We start from the raw sequence: 18,511 nt of genomic DNA, 5'->3' as shown, positions 1-18,511 counted from the left end.
TAATCATACCATGAGTTCTCAGCTTATACACAGTTCTAGCATCACTGGTGAAGAACAAAGATTTCAAGTAATCCTCCACTGATCTCTAGTTGATTTATGGTATTATGAAAAAAATCCTATTCGTACCCAGTAGCTGCAATGAACAGTACTACGCTGTATCTGTTGTTTTAATTTTTTCTTGCAAATTTAGTGCAAAGAATTCTCAATATGTATTCATAATCCTGTTAAAATATCAGCAATTCATACCATTATACCTTTTTAATGCATAAATGAAAAAAAAAAATAGTTCTTGCTTTTAGACAATTAAAGAGAGCGATCTTTTTGTCGTGAGTTAATAAAATTTCCTAAGACTAAATTCCAGAGAAGCTGTACATAAAGTTATTTAGTGCTAAAAATCTACAATACATTTTTCAAGTATAAGATACTGAAATATTATTGCCAATAAATAGTTGTGCTGTAGTCAAAGCCATGGTTCCTTTGTTGAATCATTCACATCTCAACATATTAGGATTTAGTTTCTCACTGAGTTTATGTATTAAAATTGCCAACTCTTCTGTTGCTTGGGACTTATCCTCCAAAAGTTCATAGCGAAGACTGGAGATATCCTGTTTGATTTCCTTTAATTCACCTGTAATTAATCATTGAAAGAAATACTTGTTAGCAAAGTTTAACATTCGTTCAGTGCTGTTCTGTCAAGTCACATTGGTGCGTATTTCAGATTATCTCAAAATATTCATGAGAGCAGGTACAGGGGTGGGGCAGGAGGCTCTGCCTCTTCTTCACTCTCAAAGAGATGCAAGTCTCCACCCCTAAACAGTACCAAAGGTACTTTAATAGTCCATTGAACTCTAATGCTGTGCTCCACATGTATACAGAACATCAAAGATTCAAAAAGCGCTTCACACAGGTTAATGAATTAATCACAGCAACACTGCTGAACAGCTGGTAAATATTAGTATCCCCCTTTTAGAGAGAAAAGGCAAAGAGATTTTTTTTCTGAAGTGATGTGCCAAGATCACACAGGAAAAGTGTGGCAGAGCTGGCAATAGAACTCACAGCTTCTGAGTCTCTCTCCTCTTCCTTACCAATATCCTTTGAATTAGAAAAAGTCAACCAATTTAAAATTATGTTACAATTTGATACAAGAGCAAAAAACACATTTAAAAGAAAACAATTGTCAAGGCCAGGCTCATAACAAGCAACAGCATGTTTTCCCTTATAGGATACTCAGTTCAAGAGCAGAAGCTTTTTAAAATATTCATATACCATTCTTCCAGCAAGTGTGAGGTATGTGAATTCTTACACAGTAGCCACTGCACGAAATTGTCACATATGAAATAAAGACTTTGTACAAAAGAATACCTAAATTCTCTAGTGATGCAAAACAGGGAAAAAAATCCCTAGACTTATGTTTAAAATAGCTGCAGTACATAAGAATGCGCAAGTTTTCTATTTAGAATACAGCAGACTTCAAAAATTGTGTCTTCAAAGGCTGGATCTATACTTAGGTACCCATGAGATGGGCGTCACACAAAGAACACCACCTTTGCTATGCAGCTGAAGACTGAGGTTCAGGGGTTAGCTGACTTGCTCAAAGTGGACTTTCCTCTACAAAACTGGTAATAAAGCAAGAACCATCATGTCCATGAACCACGATTCTTGCTCATCTAAACACATATATGCCAACAGCAAACAGGCATCAGGGGACTGGAAAGACTTGCACGCCCCTGGCACTGTTGGTGAGAGAACAGTCTTTTCATCAGTCACTGGGCAGATGATTTCCCGCGTCTCAGAGCAGGAAGAGGAGCAAAGCAATGGGAATTCAGGAGAGGGCACAAGGGGCACACTGTAAGGAAGACACTTTTAGGAGCTTCTCTGCTTTTATCACTCACAAGCTCAGCTCTGTAGAACCAGGTAGGATGGGGAAGAGTCAGGATAACAGTCAATGTACAATGCTGCCTTTTGAAGGCATAGAGTGGGATTTAATTTATATCTTCTTTCCTGCTCCCTGCTTCTCAATGCAGAGAGTTACAGGGAAGCAGAAAGTAACTAACAAGCAAAATATAAGCTACGCTGCCGGAGCTGAGAGAGCAGCCTGTTCAGGCCCCTCACATCGTATGTGCATGCAGCCGTCTGATGCGTCCATGCCAGTAAAAGCTGTTCCAACCCCAAGTTGTTCATCACGGCACACCAACTGGAGAGCACAAGGTTGCCAGCAGAGTGGCTTGGGTAAGTGTTCCTGGTACACCAAAACAAACTAAAGTAGCCCAGACCAGAACTACTTATGCTAAGCAGGTATGTTTTCCTGGTGGTGGTCACACAGCTTTCTTCCTGGCTGAACCATGACGGTTATAACCTCCAGCTTACAGGGAACAAAACCATTGCTGGGCTGTTACATTTCCAAGAGCAGAGCCAGCCCTGGAGGGGACATCATCCTATTACCTAATAATCTTTTAGCTAGAGCGCAGAGTAAATATGCTCCATGCTGCACACACCCTGATTATTTTGTTTGGGGACCTGCCCAGAGCTCAAGCATTTCTTTTCTGGCCTGTAGGCCTATGTGTCATTCCTGGAAGGCTGAAGGAAGGAGGACAGCATTTGTCTTAGTTTCATCCCAATGGGGAGTCAGGGTGTGCGCCTGGAGCGTGCACCCCTCACTGCTCCAGGGAAGTTCCGCACTGTCAACAGACACCAAGCTCAGATCCATCGTTTCTCAAAAGATCTCTGGTCACACACTAAAATAGTGGGTACAGTTGTCATTTTTCTCCCCGTGCAGCTAACTCTACGCAGCTTTGTTTAATGATGTGCAACTTCACAGATTAATACTCCACACAGCTTTACAAAGGAAGGCAACAGAAGTAGTTCATGGTGTAAAGTGGTAAAGTGTGTGTTCAGTTGAATGAAACAAAGAGTAAGATGTCCCTCAGCTCTAACTAGGACTCTGGAAGTGTGAACAGTTAGTGACTTCCTCACACATTTCCTCTCTAAGTGTGCGTCATGCCTGTGCTCTCATTTTCCACCTGTAAAATGGGGTGCATAGTATTTCTCAGTTCTACTTCTTTGGTGCTATTTGTCCATTTTTGTTGTCACAGGCATACTCCCACTGTTATCTGAGTTCAGTGCATTTGAAGTAGAAATAAACCCGCCTTTTACCTGAAACCTCCATGCACCACTGTAATACCGATTCCTAATGGAACATGACAAAAATTGTCTCTGAATACTGCAAGTGCCGTCTTTCTTACCTTCATTTACTTCGTCGTTTTCTTTGTCCACTTGTGCTTTCAGAACATAACGTTTTATCAGTCTTTTCATGATTTGCTGTCAGATTAAAACAGTTATATAATCAGGTAAGCATATATCATTAAACACTATTCACTTTTCTTTCTCAACTATCTTCCTCATGTCTGTGTTAGCAAAAGAATGAACAGCCCCAGATCAAGCAGTTGCCTCATACGGGCTTTTTTGGTGGCATGCTGAGATTCATCATTACAATAAAGCACTTCTCTCATTTACAGAGCACCACAACTTTTTGTAGGGAACACGACAACAGGAAAATATATCTAAACACGCCTAATTTAGGCTTTAAGTAGCTTCAGAATAGGTCTACTTTTTGATAAACTCAGTTCACATGTGAAAGGACGCAAAACAGTAAGAGATAAATATTTACCTTTGAAAAAGAAAGGTTGAGATTTTATAGTATGACAGTGCAATGTCAGCTGTAAAGGATTCACTAAGATTATATCTGCATTTTTACACTGTAACTGCCAGGGTTCCTTTTATGTACTACTATTCTTGTTCTGTGTTACCATACCTAATCTAATGTAGCTTGTCTAACAGAATTTGCACGGGTGGATTACATACCCTCAACATTTTCACTAGGGGGACAAGAGCTCCTACTTACTCTTTTATTTCTGAGCTGGAAAGAAGACAGGAGGGTAATATCTGACAGACTCCTCTTACCAGAAAGGAGCACTCCCACCTGCACAAACGTTGAACGTCACATCTCAGATCACAAGAAGAAAGGAAGGGAAAGTAATGCTAACCTAGTCAGTTCAATGCTTTCACATCCCTTCCCCAGAAATCAGTTTCAGATGTTTGCTTCTCACTTTCCAAACGGGGACATCAAAGGAAAATATAAGTTTTGTATGTAAGTTTTTTAAATGCTTCAAATAACAGGGCTTGAACAATAACTGCCTTTTTTCCAGTAGCATCCCGGAGTTTGATTTCTACAGAAGGGTTTCTTTATCTGGTGAAGGCAAAATGTACTTGAAACATAATGTTCTGCTAGTACCTTCACACAGTTCTATTACTCAAAACAGCGACAACTGTATGTACTTACCTGATAGCGTGTTGGCTGATTGAGAATGCTGTTAAAACTGTGTGATTCAAAAACCCTGGAGTTTGACTGAGTGAAAAGGTTTAACTACGAAGAAATAAGACAAAATTAAAATTTATTATGGAATTCGCAATTAGAATTCAGCTCCTTTTTTTTTTGTCTTGGAGACATCCCCAATCTCCATAGTCACTATATCAGAATATTATGTCCAAAAAAACTGAGTGCCTGGATTTATTTGTTGGTTTTGTTTTTTGTTTTTTTTTTTTTTTTTAAAACACTGATAATTTTAGCCATCCTGTTCACAGCACAGCTTCAAAGCAAATGTGCTCACCCAGCTGAGGAAATAATGAATTATGACTCGGAGGCAGGGATGGCCAGAGCAAGGAGAGACTCTCTAAACTGGCTTTAACAAAGAACTGTTGTGGATCTGCACTCTTGAGCATACTTTCAACTATAAATACATGCTTAAAACCATTTCTGCTTAGTTCAAAGTGTTTTTCCAAAGCACCATTTTCAGGAAGAGTAGTACATTTAGAAAAATGGTCATTATTTGATTATTTGAGGATCACAAAGCCATCAGATCCCAAAGAATTTAAGATTTTTGTAGCAGTGGGCTAGAAACAGAAGGAAAAAAAGCCACCTTGGACAAGATGGCTTTGTGACCAATGCAGGAGGTTTGTTACTACCAAATCAGGGACCTAACTCTTCTCTCAGAAGACAGAAGTGAGGGTGAAGTAAAAACATGTATCCATAGAAGAAGGTTCAACCCCCTAATCTGCATCTATCATTAAGTTTGTGTGGCCAATTCAGTCACTGAATCAATGATAGCTGACCTCTCTGGTGGGGTAGGGGAGCAAACTGAAGTCAGCCTGCATCTACATAGTAAGTTATTGAACTCTCAGTTATTGTAGTTTTAATTGTGTTTTTCCAGTTATTGGACCTTGTTGTCCTAAGAAAATTTATAGCTATTTTTCGGTTTTATGCAAGCTGGAACACAGGAGGTTCCACATAAATAGGAGGAAAAACTTCTTTACAGTGAGGGTAACCGAACACTGGAACAGGCTGCCCAGAGAGGTTGTGGAGTCTCCTTCTCTGGAGACATTCAAAACCTGCCTGGACACGTTCCTGTGTGACATGATCTAGGTAATCCTGCTCCAGCAGGGGGATTGGACTAGATGATCTTTCGAGGTCCCTTCCAATCCCTAACATTCTGTGATTGTGTGATGTTTAGGCATTCTGAAATACAAATCTATGAGTATAAAGGCTTGACTAATTACCCTACTATCATCAGAAGCACAGATTATACCCTAAAACATAAAGAATGAAGATTTCTGTACCTACCCTAGATTTGGAATTGCCCATTCCCATTTCAATGTCCTTCTGTAGCCGTCTCCTCCTGCACTTAGAAAAGTTAATGATCCTCATGATGAAATAGAAAAAAGATTTGGGGCTTGGTACAAGACTGAATGGTGGAGGTAATGTTTTTCCATCATCAAAATACGATAACCAAAGTTTAGAACGAGCGAACTTCCACTCTACATCACTGTCATCCTGTGTTGAGATATAAAAACAGGTATGTGCTTTGTTTTTATGAAATGCAAAACTTCTTCCAAATGAAACTTCTTTTAAATATCAGCCCTTTCTGGTTTTACATAAAATGTTATTTGCTTGCTAGTAAGACTCCCAGTAGTTATGCAAAAATGCAACCACTTTATCAATTATTTTAACTAAATTTCAGTTGTCTCTTTAAGGCAACTTCTCATTGACAATACTTAGTTAAAGCATGTGAACCATTTAAACAAGCGTTATTTTTGCACTGAGTGAAAGCCAACATATAAACTCCTTCCTATTTAAAGTGGAACTTTTCTGGGTTTTGTTGTTTTGTTTTTTTTTTTTTAAAGTCTTGTTTTTCTCATTAAAGTGGTCACACGAATTTGGTACTCGCACAAGTGATGAAGTATTAGCTTCAAGGCAGACATGGTTTAAAATGGTAGCACTCACAGCTTTTGACATAACCTAGAAAAGTAACTCTGATTTATAACTGAGTACAGAAAATACAAGCTTGGTTGTCATGAAGAAATTGTGTTAAGAACTGACATACTGATTTTGTCCTAATACATTCTTACTGAAGTATTCCAAGGCTGGATGTGTTTTACTCCAAAGATGAAAAGTTTGTTTATGATAACTAGTTTTCTCTTGCTGAATTTCCTGACATTTCCCAGAATTCACTGAGAATACTAGAAATGACATATCCCTTTCTACACTATGTCTTAGATAATCTTTTTTTTTCCTGCTAGTGTGGGTGTGCACCCACATCTATGTGAATGTAGTCTTTGAATAATATCAGAACTCATGGTCTGGAGAACTGGTACTATAAATATACTTTTACTTTCATTTCAGCAACATGGGATTTATTTTTAAAACCCAAGTATCTTCTCTACTTTAATTTTTCTGAATTTTTTATTGCAGTTGGATGCTAAATATGATAATTAATTATCTTTAAAAATGAAGATACTTTGTCATCATAATGAAATTCAAATAAAATATATCTCTCTTAATAAGCAATGCAGGCCAGTGAATTTGTGTGAAATTCAAGTTTGAGGACTGGAACTAAAAAGCAGATTTCCATTAAAGAACACATCAAAATACATTTAATCCATATCCTAATGACTGTCAAAGATTGAAGTGCACTACATTAAGGAAACATGCAATAAGCAACCTAAGGAAACTGGGAATGAACCACCCACGTCTAAAATGTTACGCCCAGTAACTTTGTTTTCTACCTCACATCAGTCTTCATTTGAACATTACTTTAGATTTTAAGATTTCTGGATGGATGACATCTCCTTAGATGCATACACGTGGCACAAGATGAACTACTTGTTCAGATCCTTTAAGGTTCTGCAGCTTGGCTGTGTTGTTAGATAAAGTCAGTCCTAGGAACATGGAATTTTTTGTGATCTCCTTTACTGAGGTAATCTCTTCACTGTACTTTTACGTATCAAGATGCGCTCATTGAAATAATTCCTAATAATTCTGCCCTTTTTCAATATAACAAAAGAGAACAACTTGAGAACAGAGCCCACCTCAATCTCTTGATATGAACTGTTGATCATAGCAATCAGCATGTTGAGCAGAACTACCACCATCGTTACATTGTATATGCCATAAAGAACATAACCAATGTTCTCTATGAACTTATGATCATATTTGAGGACAACAGAGGTTACTTCAGACAGGCCAAATATTGACCAAAATAAGGTCTTGAAACTTTCTTCCACTCTGTAGGAAAAAAAAACCCAACAAAAAAAAAGAGGAATGCATTATTACTAATTATACAAATAAATAGGCATGTTGTATTTACAGTAGTGACAAACAACATCAAGTAATTTGTCTGTGAACTAGGTTTGTAGAGCACCAATCAAAAAAAGAAACACACAAGAAAATATTTTTCACAGCATGTTCAATTTCTCCACCGTGCTCCACTTATCCATCACAGATAATACAGTTGTAATAAATACACGCAAAACAACAGTCCAGGAATTAGAAAGGTATCACATTTCCAGGTTTTGAGATGAAGCGTATTCTCACCTCATGATTTTCCCGTCTAACTCTGCAGGGGGCAGACCTTCCCTGCCCTAATAAAGCTAAAAATGGGGCTGATGGGAAGGAAACTGCTGCACTCCTTTCAAGAGCTTCTGATTAAACCTTCCATTACGAAGGGTGCACTCAGAAGCGGGTAGCAGCAGGTTCAGGGACAAAACTGACAAACCAAACAGATTGCATGGGATTGGTTCACGACTTGTTGAAATCAGTTGGTACTTCAACAGGAGGCAGACACCTAGATACCCTTAAGGTTCTGGGTCCAGGACCCACCGCCTCTATGCTCTTGTCTCCATCCCAGAGTCAGGGCCATTCCTGAGGAACTGAGCTGCCAAGGGCTCTCGAACAGCTGCCAGACAGCTCTTCAAGCCTTCAGGGCCTTTGAGAGTGGATCCTCTCAAATCCTGACAAATTAAAATTATTTGGAGGCCTACTATTGACATTTCCCAGTTGCTTTGTGAAAATGTCATTCAGAAGAAATCAGTAGAATTTTCTTGCGATTGGTTGTCCACAAGCCTGCGTGATTAACATAATATACACCTAAATTATTTTAGACTGCAATGAAAGCTTCCATTATACAACTGGGAAAGGATTGGTCTTTTGTACTTGGCTTTCTCAGGTTCTGAGATACTAGATTTCTCACCGACTTCAACTGTCTTCAGTTTTATTTCAATGCTAGGAGACAGCATACAATATATCTTGCAGACTTTGTTACTGTAATGAAAAACCTGAAAGTTTCATATCGGCTTTTTACTTAAACATCACTTCATACTTACGTTGTAAAGGCTGGGTTTAGTTTAGCTCCAAGGTAGTAGGAATACAGTATGAACATTCCAATCATAAATGCAAGAAATACCATAATAAAAAGGACCATAAATTTGAAGATGTCCTTAACAGTCCTCCCAAGCGAAATCTGCAAGGGCCCAAAGCTCTCATTTGCAGGCAGGATATAGGCAATCCGAGAAAAGCTAAGGACGACAGCAATTGCATAAAGGCCTTCAGATATTATCTGAGGATCAGATGGGAGCCATTTATCTCTAGCTGGAAGATATGAAACACAGGGGTAAACATAAGGAGTTACTCATTTATCACAATGTTTAAAAATAAATCTTGATAGGATTTTCCATGAACATGTCTGAATTTAGTTGAGACAAATACTTGGAGAGTCTAGTAGCTGCTACTTTATTCCTGTTTCCTTTAAGTCACAAATGATGAATATCAAGTTACATTACCTTTTGCTAGAAGAAAAAATATCCTTGAAGAAACATGACGTTTTCTGCTACAGTTTACATTTTAACCTAAACCACGTAACAATAAATAATTCCTTATTGCTTTTCTTAACATGACTGTATAAACTATCTCAGTAAGCCCTATGCTAAAGCCAGAAATTTATTCATATTTTGTGTTTTTTTGATGGGAAGTTAACAGTGATAGTGGATGAACAATTTCATTTGTTAATCACACCAAGCTTTTGCAGTTGTTACAAGTTCAGGACATAACCTAGTTCCCATTGAAATCATTAAGATTTTTGCCATTTACCTCAATGGAAGTAGGATTGTGGCCTTTACACACAGTGTGCACAGAAACAACTGAGCTATATATAAACTCATAAATTGTTTATTACGTTAATTAATGCACCATCTTAGCCAAATAACACTGAATTAACATGTGTTTCATATCAAAATACCATGTGTTTCTAAATGTGCGTTTACATATGTAAAAATTCACACTGATTATAGAGCAATTAATGTAAATAACAAAACCAAGTCTGCTATTATAATATATTGAAGTTCATATAGTATATGCTAAAATACACCGTCAGCATTTACAGCCTTTGCTGGTGTTGCAAATAGAGATTCATCAAACCTTTAATTACCATTTCTGCACTGCAATAACTTGAGTACTTTTATTCTATTTGAGCAGATCTTTACTGGGTCCAGCATCCTTCCTTGGTCATGAAGTGTTGACAGATCTTTATGAGTATGAATGACTGTATCAAACAACTGAACCAAACCAAGAAAATCCACATCAAAATGTTACCTGTTGTGCATTAAGTCAAGAATAAAATATAGCTTGCAAATATATAAAATCAAGAGGGCCAAATTTAGCTCTAGGATAAACAGTTACAACAAAATTATGGACAGGTACATTTGAACTGATTTTGTCCTTATGCCTATTGTTTGGTTTTAATATATTGGCAAACTTATCAAATTAGCATCACAACAACTATTGTTTAAATAGCATAGAAACAAAAATATTGAGGCAGAAACGGTTAAACAATGCTATGAACACAAACACACATGCAAATAATCTTTTTAAGGCTTCGAAATCCTAGTGCATCCTACCAGTTCTTCTATGTTCAGATCTGTGTTGCAGAAAAGTTAAACTCACCATAAGTAAAATATTCTATTTCTGGAGGAAGTGTGACCTCAGAGAGGTCGTTCTCCTCAATGTAGTTGTCCACATACTGTTGTGCTTTTGTGGCCTGCAAGAATGCCAGAAGCCTCGCTGTGAAAGCAGCAATGAAAATGGACAGCATCCCAAAATCCAAAACATTCCATAACTGCAAAATATATTCCCTGGGTCCTTCCAGCCACAGCTCTTTGCATTCTGACCACATCATACCTGCAACAAGAAATGAAAAAAAACATAGCAACATTGGCCAAATTCTTTTCATTTAAACTCCGCATTCTCCCATTTCATGAAATCACGCGGTACCAGTTGAGCAAAAATTCACTTATTTTCAGTGTCACAGTGTCATCATACACCTTGAGTAAGGCTCTCTTGGTTTCAACAGGGTTGATCAAATGGCAAGATATTAACTGATGCACAGGGATAAAGCTGAGACATCTCCACATAGGGTAGAGCAGAGCCATGACTTTGCAGTGGAAGTGTTACAGCCTAACAATGTAACAGTAGCTGTACCTCTAAAGAAGGAAAAATGTTAAATGTGGATAAAGAACTCCTCTCATTTCCTTTTTACGTTTATAAAACACTTCTGAGTCAGAAGGATTAATTTTTACAGGGGAGCACAACTACCCAACTATACAGATGACCCAATATAAATGGCACAATTATACTACTGGTTCTCCACTTTACAGAATAAGTTGCTTTTCAGCATAGAAAGTGCAATTTGGCCATGTGTAATTCAGTTTTCCTAGTCAGGCTTCTCCTCAGAAATTCATTTACGTCAAATTAATCCAGATCACAGTCTCATCATAACCTAGAGATGTAGTTGTTGGGAATCAAGACTTTTTCTTACTTTTTTAAAGTTTCTTAGGAAAAAAACAACCAACCAAACAAACAACAAAACCACTACCCCACTTTTTTTGTCATTTCCCTGGCTGGGTAATTCAGTGTGGTAGTGCTGCCATCCCAACCATATGCACAGCAGCCATGCACCGGATTGGCTTGCAGCTGGTTGTCTCCAAGTGCCCAAGAAATTTCTCACAGTGACTGAGACCTAGAGACGACAAAAATCACAGTCCTTGCCCTCTGTCAAATAAAGAGGCTGCTCCCCACAAGTATATGCTGGTACTACCGAAAGGCAGCATACAAGGGATATGCGTCTCCCTACTCTAACGTAGTTTAAGATAAAGCAGTGCTTAAACCAGGAGATACAAGTGATTCAAAAGGCAGAGCGAGGCACCTTCATGTAGCAGCCATAGTCACACTTCCTTTCTCTTCCACAGCCTGTAAAAGCTGAGGATGCCACATTACCATGGGGCTGACATTTTGCTACGTAAAGCACCTGACTGATGAAGTGCTAGAAGAGAGCATTTTCTGCCATACAGAATTTCAAACAGGCTGACAGCCGATCTGGTTTTGTGAAGAAAACTGAGTAATGAGGACGGACTCATTAGCCCCTTGACACTGGTAGAAACTGTGATTTCCCCAAATGCTACCTAAGCAGCAGTGCCACATACGCACTGACGTGCTAGCACGTTAACACCGAGCAGTGGGAGCTCCTGACCTCTGGCACATACAGCAGCGTAGGCTTCCTGATACTACTTACAAAAATCACTTCAGTAGAGTATAATCTCTGTGGTGTTCTCTTCAGCAAACCTGCACTCCTGTTATAAACACCAGAATTAACCAAACAGTGCAGCAAATCAGCAAACAAAATTTTACCCCGTGCTGCAAGAGTAGGCAGCACAGAGATGCTCCGATACTCTCACCAGTTCTAAGGCACTGTTATCTGCCCTAAAGGTTTATTCTAACTGTGCAGCAGCTGGAGCAAAGGTTTGGGACCTGGGCTTCTCTCCTTTCTTTTAGAAATTATACCTGCAGGAAAACAGTTGACATAAAGATGAAGGGGCAATATACCTACCAAGTACCCATACCATGATCAGCATTTCTGTCCAGGTGAACTGGGTAGTCTTCACCCTAAAGATCTGCTTAGGGTAATCAGTAACAGTGACGTTTGGTAGCGTTGTTATACCTTCAAATCTGTCTGAAGCATTGAACACCAGCAGGCCTAGGAAAATAATGAAGGATGCTGCATGTGCCACAAATTTCATAAATGGGCTTCGAAGAATTCTTCCAAGCTGCAAAGGCAGAATGAAAGCAGTCAGTTTTCCCAAAGAAGCAAACTGATTCCTCAGGCATTCCAGAAGCATAGATGGGCACTCAGAGCTCAGGACAGTCTGAAACCTCATTTTTAAAGGATACTCTTCCAAGTGCACCGAACTGTGATGCTTTGCCGTTTCAGACAAGCCTCCGAAAGGCAGCCTCATGGAGTATGTTGTCCTGTTAGTGAGTGTTCATGTTATTCCATAAACTCTAGATGGCAATGTCTGAGGGCAAACACTCCAAGGAATTACAAACGTACAATGGCAGTGACCAGAAAGTTTGATCTGATGCCCACACATACCAATGGGGGGTGGAAGCAAGCCCATGGAAAATAACTAAAGAAATAAATAAAATCTCCAAGTAGCAAAATGCTGTCCTTACCAACAAGAGCATACTATTAGCTTATCTATGACTATAGCTCTAGGAAAAATCCCAGACTCATCTTCTCATCTCTGCCTACTGTATTCCATTCACAGAATATAGGTTCAGAGCTATAAGTGCCACATAAATAACCCGTGTCTACTACAAATAATGACTGTTCCATCACAATGGAAATTCAGTCGATTTCATTCACATCTGCACCTGCCAGCAGGACAAAACAGCAACAGCAGAGGCAGTCTGTCTACACCAGCAGAAAGGACCAGCCGCCTCCAGAAGACCACACTGGAAAGAGCAATGGGCCTGTCGCTGTTTCTCACTGCATGAAAAAGAAGAGTCTGTGATCCCATCAGTACTAGGCTTATCCTGCAAGCCAGCATCAGAAGTGCCAAGCTATAAGCCCACTCCTCAGAGAGCAATACTGCCAGGATCCTTTAGGCAGTGAAAGTCTCGTGTGGCCAGTGCTGCTGCAACTCTGCACCCTGTACTCAAAAAAATGCAGGTATCAGTGAGGCTGCACCACCTCACTCTCAAGCCTTGGCTCAAGCACAAAGATGGCACTGAGATTCCCTAACGACCCTCTTTGGAGACCCCTTGGGGGGAACGCATATGTAGGTTTACCTGTCCTTCCCAGCTACTTCCCTTTGGGAGGAATGGTCCTTTGGAATACACCTCCTTTCTGTGGCCTGAGCGGGACAATGCTTGGCTCACCTCTGCACAAGGTGTGAGAAGGCAGATGCTAGACAGATGACTTCATCTTAGCTGCTGCACACCTCTTAAGGCCAAAGGTCTCCTGTCTCCTTCAGTACAATAGAACAACATACTGCTCCACATATAATGCCCAACCTTTATTAATGTTAATATACAGTTCTAATGTGATAAACTATCACATACATCACCAATATTAAGCAATATTCCAAAATCCCCTGTGAAGAGCTGCATTATCAGCAGTATCATATAAGAAGAGAAAAACAAGTTCAGCAGATGGGGAACTGGAAGTAGCTTTCTGATTTCAAGGAATGGTTTTCCTGAAACTGCGGTCAGCTACTATGAACTACGTGGACCAGCACACACTGAAGAGCATTTACTACCTGTGCAAACAATCTCAGGTTCCCTTCCTGCTCCTGACCTTTAGAAAGCATTTTGAAATTACAATATCACACAACTGATCTGAATGTACAGTGCTTTCAGTTGACATGAGCACTATGAAAAATGTCAGGTGTTTCTGGTACTGGGAATTAAAGCTCAAGGACAAATGTCGCTTTTCCATATTAGACACCAGCTAAAAATACATCAATACGTTTCTACAATATGGAGCTGTGAGTGAGGAATATCTTTACTACAGATATTCATGGAAAGTGACATTTCAGAGAATGACAGTAACAATTACACTATTGTCACAGAGGTTTCTCTTTAAAGTAAATAAATATTTAACCCAGAGAAAACATCAGGTTCCCTTGAAATATGCAGGAGATGAGCAAAATCTTATTCTTTTTCAGATGAACTACAAGAACAAATATAAATGAGCGAAACTCACGTTTCTTTGCTGTACACTTGTTAAGAAAATAAAATTGAAAGACCACATTCAGCACAGAAGTAAATTTACTTCAATTTTTTTCAAACGTTAATGTTCCTTCTGATTCACCAAAGACCTATGAATATGCTTCATTTGCAGACAATTCACATGCTACAGACTATAAGGATTTCAAAGAAACCACTGTTATTTTCATTGTGAGATCATCAGGAAAGTTAGAAGCACCCACATACTTTCATATAATTTTAAAGAGGTAAGAGTTTACAGTTGCTCTCTTTTACAAACATACCCTACCACATGGTTGAAATACCGCGTTTAATTTAATTTCTGCTCTATGGTTCACTTGGTAAAAAAACCTCCTAGGGCAAGAATAACAAATATTTTACTTAAGATTAAGTTCTGCATCAGTGAAGTCAACAGATGTTCTGCTAATGGTTTATATGGCAACAGCATCAGATCTTAAGATGCCATCAGAGGAGGTCTAATACAGAATCTGAGTGATGGCTTTCAAAAAATCCACATTACTAATATAGATACAATTACACAGCAGAGGTTGTGAGGTGAGCAGGATCTATGGAAATTTAAAAAAGAAAAAAAGCTCTCAGAAGGGGGTTTTTCTTTCTTTAAACTTAAAAATTTCTTTTCATGCTTCATCACTGTCGTCCCCTCTTTACCGCACAAATAAAACAAATAGCATCTTTTGGCTCAAGACTAGAGATTACAAAAGATACCACTAATTAGTTAAAATTTGGAAGCAGCAGAATTAAAAGTACAATATTGCATTTTGAATGCCAGAAATTGACAAACAGCTCCTAGAATAGTAAAAGATATGTAATTTATAAAATTCAGTACCCTGCTACATGGTGCAATCCAATAACCAATGGCTAGAAATGGAAGGCCCAATGCCACAACCAGCACAACCAGACACTTGATAGCTATGGTCTGCTCCCGTAATCCTGAGAGATTTTCATACCAGATAGTCAGTAGCTGTTGCTGACAGTTTGGATGGGCCACAAACTGTAAAGAAAAAGAAAGAAAACTAAGACATATTATAATTTATAAGAAGAGTTACATAACTGCTACATACATCATCATGACCACCTTAAATTTCTGGTGTTAATTCAGACCTTAAGAACATGTTTTTTCTCCTTTCCTTTAAAATAAAGGTTAATAAATAAAGAAGAAACTGCTGAGCTGATTTAAAGCAGCACTTTGGGGACAAGGCTGCACATGTGGACAGCCATCACTGATGGAAGCCTTTTATGCATTATCAGAACAGCTTTACATACCCAAACTGGATCCTGTCAGAGTTGAACCTCAGTCCTAACTTCCAGCAATTTCTCAGCACATCAAGCTGATCCAAGGTACATGCAGAATTTCTGTGGAGACTGAAAATTCTGGTCTGACCATAATCCACCGTTAGCCTCTCCCCTTCCCTGCACATGCTCTTCACAGACCTCCTCAAACATCATTGCCATTTGATTTGGTTCTTTGACAAAAGTTCCAAATACCTCCTTAACCATCTATGCATTTTCAGTCTAAAATGTACTGAGGCAAGAAATAAATGAAGCAAAAGTACAGCACAGAATTTTAAACCTCACCAGAACACACAGGGATGAACACTGAAAGGGTTTCTTCTCTCTTACTACCATCAGTGGTGCTAGCTATCACCTCTACTTAAATGTACTTGGAATTTGAAAATAATCAGAAGCCACTTACTACAAATACATTTTTATGTTTTGTGGAAAATAAAATTTAGCATTCAGTAATATAAGGAAATTCCATTTTGTGAACCAGATGAAAAGATGACCTTATGGTTTTGATGATACTCTAAGGACTCTGTAACAGATTGTATTTTGCTGTACAGTTTTGTATTTTCTCTAAGTTCATGCCTTTGATACTATCTCAGCTGACAAATATTAAATCCTCTAATTTGACAGTTTTTAAAAATAACTTTTCCTTTTTCACTATTTTAAGATTTTAAAGGCTCTTGAATGTACAGATTGTTATCACTATACAGTCTTATACTATTCTTTGTGTTTTAAAGAGTTGTTAACAGCTTAAAAACACACTGCAGAAGGCTCAAATAAGATCTGAGGTGTATACTTTAACTAAAAATATTAACATTTCAGTGATTCCTGAGCAAGATAATCTTATTTTTAATGAATTCTTTTATGAGACATTCCTTTTATCTTTGCTGATTAGTTTACATTATTATTTATCAATATTAAGTATTTGCTCATTTATTTCTATAGCAGAAGGACTAAAAGGTATCAAACATAACAGAGAAAACCACAAGAGCAGAAGTGTACAAATAACTGAATAAATACAGTCTCTGATGAAATGACCAAAAGTTGACATTTTCAAATGTGAGCACTCAATTTTATAAGATAATATTCAGGCATTTAAACAAGAATGTCCTGATTGTCAGTAGTCTAGGCATACACAACTACCACTGAATTTCAGTTCATTGAATGTTGGGCCATTTTTGGAATGTTCAACCCTACATCCAGACTTTGGTACTTAATTTTCTTGTACCCAGACATGGACACGTGAAAGACTATTTTCGAATATACTTACTCTTTTGACCTAACTCTGATGCCCACTGAGGTCAGCGGTAAAATTTCAACTGACCTTAACTAAGCAGAGCCAAGACATCATCAAGGACTTTCGTAACCAGCTGCTTTAAAATAAAGGCAAGGGGAAGCCAGATGAACATCAAGACAAAGAAATAGGGCATCAAGTGAACTTAACAGGATCTAGTCATGAAGAGACAATGAGACATGTGGAAAAAACAGGCTTAGGATTAATGCTCATCTTCTCCTCAGACAGTTATTACAATACAAACTTGCTTCTCCTGAGCCTTTTGTATAAGTTTCCTTCGTCCCTAGCTTCCACAAATTCTTCCTTAAGTGTCCCAAAATTGAAAGGGAGCAGAGATCGAAATCTTAAGATACAGTCAACTTCTGTCTTTCTCCTATGCAGCAAATACATGCAAATGTTCTTTTCTTGGCTTCAGTAAGACTTCAGTATGTTCACAGGGAAAGGGAATGGTTCCCAAATTAATTATGGAACGATAAAACAAGCTGCTGCCAACAACTGCATTTGTTTAGATATGCTTTAAGTTTTATTTTACTAAAATCACTTTTGGTCGAGTTTGCTGAAGGGTGAGCATGTATTGCTCTATTTTTAAAGCACTGTTGTATTTCTGTAGGATGAAGCAATGTGGACAGAGGAGACTGTGCAACCACTCCATCAGGATGACATCATGTAACCAGGAATATGTAAGACTGCCACATCACAAGAGTATGTGGGACATCAGTTAAGCACAAGGATAAACAGCCTAGTTACCACAGCAATTTGAAGAAATCTGGTAATATACTTGTCACATTGGTTGACAGTAACTAGTAAATTGGAGTAAAGAATGCTAGGCAGTTTCACAAAAAAGGATTTGAACATAATTCTGATAACTCTGATAATCCATGTTGGATTAAGAGTGAGATTTGATCTGAGTTGCTTATACTTTAAACAAAAATACTGTAAACCTTGGATATCCATTTTATTATCCTTTGTACTCTATTGAGATCATAAGGTACTATATACACTGTTGTTTGCCAGGTCTTGCCTGCAAAACGCCATTTATATTCCAAATCTCATTAAAAAGAACATACAGTAGTACAATAGGGCAGACTTCTTAAAAAAATCAAATTAAATCATTGGCAATGAAAAGAGGGAACCATAAAACTCTCAAGAGGAAGAATCTGAAGCTGTTGCATGAACTTTTAAAAGGGAAGCAATCTTAATATTTTAATTTACTTTGCTCTAAAACAGAAGTCCCAAAGTATTTTGGTGTGTGATTCATTAACCACTTAGAACACATATTGATGCAGTTTGTACCTACAGTGGAATGGCCAACAGAAATAAAAATATTTTAAAAGTCTTTTATTAAATTAATGTCAGCTTGAACTATGTTTGTATTCTTTTTATTAGGCTGTCACCTTTGAAGCTTATGCACCGTAAAAACTGCCAGCCTGGCCCATTTGAAAAGAGAGAGACTTTTGTGTGTGTTTGCGCATTCTGACACATGC

The 18,511-nt window shown here is 38.3% G+C and overlaps 1 protein-coding gene across 2 annotated transcripts in view; it reads right to left on the bottom strand.

Annotated features, from left to right (window-relative positions):
* Positions 1–329: 329 nt before the first annotated feature.
* The window catches only part of TRPC3 (transient receptor potential cation channel subfamily C member 3), a 39,102-nt gene continuing 20,920 nt past the window's right edge, over positions 330–18,511 (bottom strand). The window contains exons 4-12 of one of the 2 annotated variants that reach the window (XM_068403225.1): positions 15,276–15,440; positions 12,270–12,486; positions 10,331–10,564; positions 8,716–8,980; positions 7,423–7,618; positions 5,678–5,887; positions 4,340–4,423; positions 3,243–3,318; positions 330–628 (exon numbers count right to left, since the gene is read on the bottom strand). In XM_068403225.1, coding sequence (XP_068259326.1) covers positions 486–628; positions 3,243–3,318; positions 4,340–4,423; positions 5,678–5,887; positions 7,423–7,618; positions 8,716–8,980; positions 10,331–10,564; positions 12,270–12,486; positions 15,276–15,440 — 1,590 coding nt within the window. In that variant the 3' untranslated portion in view covers positions 330–485. The remainder of the gene's footprint in view (positions 629–3,242; positions 3,319–4,339; positions 4,424–5,677; positions 5,888–7,422; positions 7,619–8,715; positions 8,981–10,330; positions 10,565–12,269; positions 12,487–15,275; positions 15,441–18,511) is intronic. The other variant, XM_068403226.1, reaches the window with a different exon arrangement.

The sequence above is a fragment of the Nyctibius grandis genome, chromosome 6, assembly GCF_013368605.1.
Source record: "Nyctibius grandis isolate bNycGra1 chromosome 6, bNycGra1.pri, whole genome shotgun sequence".
NCBI classification, from domain to species: domain Eukaryota; kingdom Metazoa; phylum Chordata; class Aves; order Nyctibiiformes; family Nyctibiidae; genus Nyctibius; species Nyctibius grandis.
This window is presented reverse-complemented; position numbering and strand designations above follow the sequence as displayed.